The following is a 3,310-nucleotide window of genomic DNA, read 5'->3' on the forward strand; positions in this document are numbered from 1 at the left end:
AAGAAAAAAAGCAAAAACACTCTCCCAAAGCCTAGAGACTGAGGAAGAGGAGGGAGACAGTGAGGAACAGGCGTTGACGTGGAACCGAGAGCTGCGTTCAGCGCCAAGTATTTCCCATATAACCTTGAGCAACTCTCCTGCTGCTGCCGTTTCTCAATTCTCCCATTTGTAAAAGAGAAAATAGTGTCTGGTAACAGCCCCGCTCTGCCTCGCGCTGTGTGGGAGGCTGGAAGATTGGGAAGTGCTCTGATGTTACGATGAAGGCAGCCACCCAGGCATCTTAGCCAGCTGGAAGAAAAAGACCCGAATTACTGATTTAGCAGGACCTAACCCAAGCCCGGGCCGGCACGTACGAGGGGTGATGTTACATCTGTACCGAGTCCTTAAAGCAAAGCGGTGGTGTCTTAATTGCCCGTGAAAGTATCGGAGGCAAATGAGAAGCTCAGACGGGATTTAAGATCCCTCTGTCCTTCATTTGCGTTTAATATTTCTTCTCCCTCTCTTTCCAGAAATACCCGATTGTCTGGCAGGGCCTTTTGGCTCTAAAAAACGACACGGCCGCTGTTCAGCTCCACTTCGTCTCCGGTAATAACGTCTTGGCGCACCGGTCCCTGCCGGCGCCGGAGGGAGGACCGCCGCTGAGAATCGCTCAGCGCATGCGACTGGAGGCTTCGCAGCTGGAGGGCGTCGCACGCAGAATGATGGTGAGGGGTCGGGACGGGGCGAGGATGCGTGTTTGGGAAGAGCTAATGTCTGTGTGCTGAAAGCGGGGCTGTTCTTACAAAAAAAACACTGATTCTTGCGGAAACCTCAGCTCTCGTTGCTTGTGTCAGGTTATTTTGGGATTCTGGTAATAGCTGTGCAATTCCTTCGTCCCGGAGAGCCTGTAATACGGATTGCAAGTCATGAGCAATAGGTATTACTCTGCGTTCATAGAAAAGGGAATGGCGGAGCTGGGAAACCTTTGAAGTCACCCGTCCCTCAGCCCTGGGACAAATTCCTGCTAATTCCTGCGGGCTCTGACACGTCTGAGTAAGGTGGAATTCAGGCAGCCGTGGAAATCGGTAGTTTTCAGTGCTTTTCACCGTCTCCTAGGCCGGCCGAGCTTTCAGCACGTCTTTTGTAACTTCGAAGGAGTTCAAAGAGAGGATTTTCCGCTGCAGATGATGAATGTGTGTCAGGAACGGGCCTGTTCCCAGCAAACGTTTGACTGAATTACTGTATTTTCTTTCCAGGTGGAGAGCGATTACTGCCTATTACTGGCCTTGCCTTGTGGCCGAGACCAGGAAGACGTAGTGAATCAGACTGAGTCACTCAAGGCTGCGTTCATCAGCTACCTGCAGGCTAAGCAAGCCGCAGGAATCATCAACGTTCCCAACCCCGGCTCTAATCAGGTATTGGCAGGGAAAGCCCTGAAACGCCGTAGATAAACTAAACCGATAGGTAACGGGACCTACGGCCTTCCGCCCCGGGTCTTCCCGTAGGATTGCAGTTGAGGTGCCTGGTTTTTATTGTTGAAATAAACACGCGCCCCCTGTTTACCGCGCTGGCTTGTTAACGTCACCGACACAATTGATGTAATTACTGAAGATGAACTGCAAAGCCGAAAAAAAACAACCCCAAACGTGCGTTCACAGCCCTACATCTCTGGCTGAAAACAAACCAAACCCGTTTTCCAGCTCTTTCTCTGCGTTGGAAGTAGGGCCCTCGTTTCTTCCGCGTATCATATCCTGATTTTTCCAGGACACCTGGAGTTTTCTTGCTCTTTGCCGTTTGGGTTTGACGATGTGGAACATTTATTCCAGATGCGTTGCTGCATCGAAGCAAATCTCATCCGTTCCCTGGGTGTAAACAGCCCAGAATGAGCGCTCAGCGCTTGGAGCGACCGCTGAAATGATAATTAATGGGAATTTTTTTTGTCTTTTGCAATAAAACCAGCCAGCTCTCACATCCCCGGTGTGGAAAACGGGGGGGTTTGGGAACAAAAAACCTGCCTGTTTTCCCCCCTTGGGAACTGCACCTGCGGCTGCTGAACAGTCTCTCCTTTTTTTATACAAGCGCGCCGGTTTATGAGCCTATAAGCACGCAAAAAATCATCCGAATGTCCCATTTTAAAACATTTTAGGCCAGCCCTCGCTCCGGCTTGTCTCTCATCCGTGTTTCTTTTCCCCCCTCGCAGCCTGCCTACGTTCTGCAGATCTTCCCACCCTGCGAATTTTCGGAAAGCCACCTGTCCCGCCTAGCCCCGGACCTCCTCGCCAGCATCTCCAACATCTCTCCTCACCTGATGATTGTCATCGCGTCGGTATGAGCTGTTTACCGGTTACTGACTTTATTATTATTTTTTTTTTTTTTCCAAGGCCCTGCAGCAAAAAAAAAAAAAAAAAAAAAAAACCCAAAAAAACCCCCAAAAAAAAAAAAAATTAAAATAAAAATAACTAAAAAGAGAGAGAGAAAGTAATCAAACAAGAAAATGCTGCCAGACTACCAGCCTCCTGCCCTAACCGGCCTCGATCAAACTGTTGCTGGGTAGCGGTTCCGCTACCTTGTATGTTTACATATTGCTTTAGCTTACGGACAACTGATGCACTCAGCAGGCGGACTGGTATTGGGTTTCTGTGCCTCCTTTTGGGGAAAAGAGAAAGGATGGCTTATTTTTTTTAACAAAAAAAAAAGGAAAAAAATAAAAAAGAACCTGAACTGCCTTTGCACTAAATTAGTGACTCGGACCTTTGCACAGTTGGAGACACGCTGTGACGTTCTGGATGTCTTGACACACATTAACACGCGCCGTGGACTAAACGCAGGACCTGGGGACTTCTGCTGAAATTTGTGGGTCAAGGATCATTTCACACATTATCTTTTTTTATTTTATTTTATTGGTTGGTTGTTTTTTTGTTTTGTTTTGTTTTGGGGTTTTTTTTTTTGTTGTTGTTGTTTTGGTTTTTTTCTGGATGTGAACCTTCCTCTCCTCCACTTGCCCTTGCTGCAGCCGTCTTCTCTTCATCTGGGATGTACAGTTTACACTGAAAAAAAAAAAAAAGAAAATACAAAACAAAAAAAAAATCACAAAAGGGAGAGCTATTTTCCTTCCTGGTGGGATATGCAGAACTCAGTGGGTGTGTGTATATATAAATATATATATAATATATATAAATATATATAATACTGACTTTAAAAAAAAAAAAATCAAATCCCCACAACATACATTTTTTTTTAATCTGTGCCAAAAATGTGTTTTCAGAGAAAATCTTATTTTCATACTCAGACTTTGTATTGTCACTCATTTGTAAGTGCGCTTCATTTAAAC

General features: G+C 46.2%; 1 protein-coding gene across 1 annotated transcript in view; it reads left to right on the top strand.

Annotated features, from left to right (window-relative positions):
- The window catches only part of SPEN (spen family transcriptional repressor), a 47,860-nt gene extending 45,472 nt beyond the window's left edge, over nucleotides 1-2,388 (top strand). Inside the window, exons 13-15 of the mRNA XM_009330346.1 lie at nucleotides 510-704; nucleotides 1,236-1,394; nucleotides 2,180-2,388. Coding sequence (XP_009328621.1) covers nucleotides 510-704; nucleotides 1,236-1,394; nucleotides 2,180-2,311 — 486 coding nt within the window. The 3' untranslated portion in view covers nucleotides 2,312-2,388. The remainder of the gene's footprint in view (nucleotides 1-509; nucleotides 705-1,235; nucleotides 1,395-2,179) is intronic.
- The last annotated feature ends 922 nt before the right edge of the window (nucleotides 2,389-3,310 follow it).

Source organism: Pygoscelis adeliae, unplaced genomic scaffold (assembly GCF_000699105.1).
Source record: "Pygoscelis adeliae isolate BGI_AS28 unplaced genomic scaffold, ASM69910v1 Scaffold728, whole genome shotgun sequence".
Classification (NCBI taxonomy): Eukaryota; Metazoa; Chordata; class Aves; order Sphenisciformes; family Spheniscidae; genus Pygoscelis; species Pygoscelis adeliae.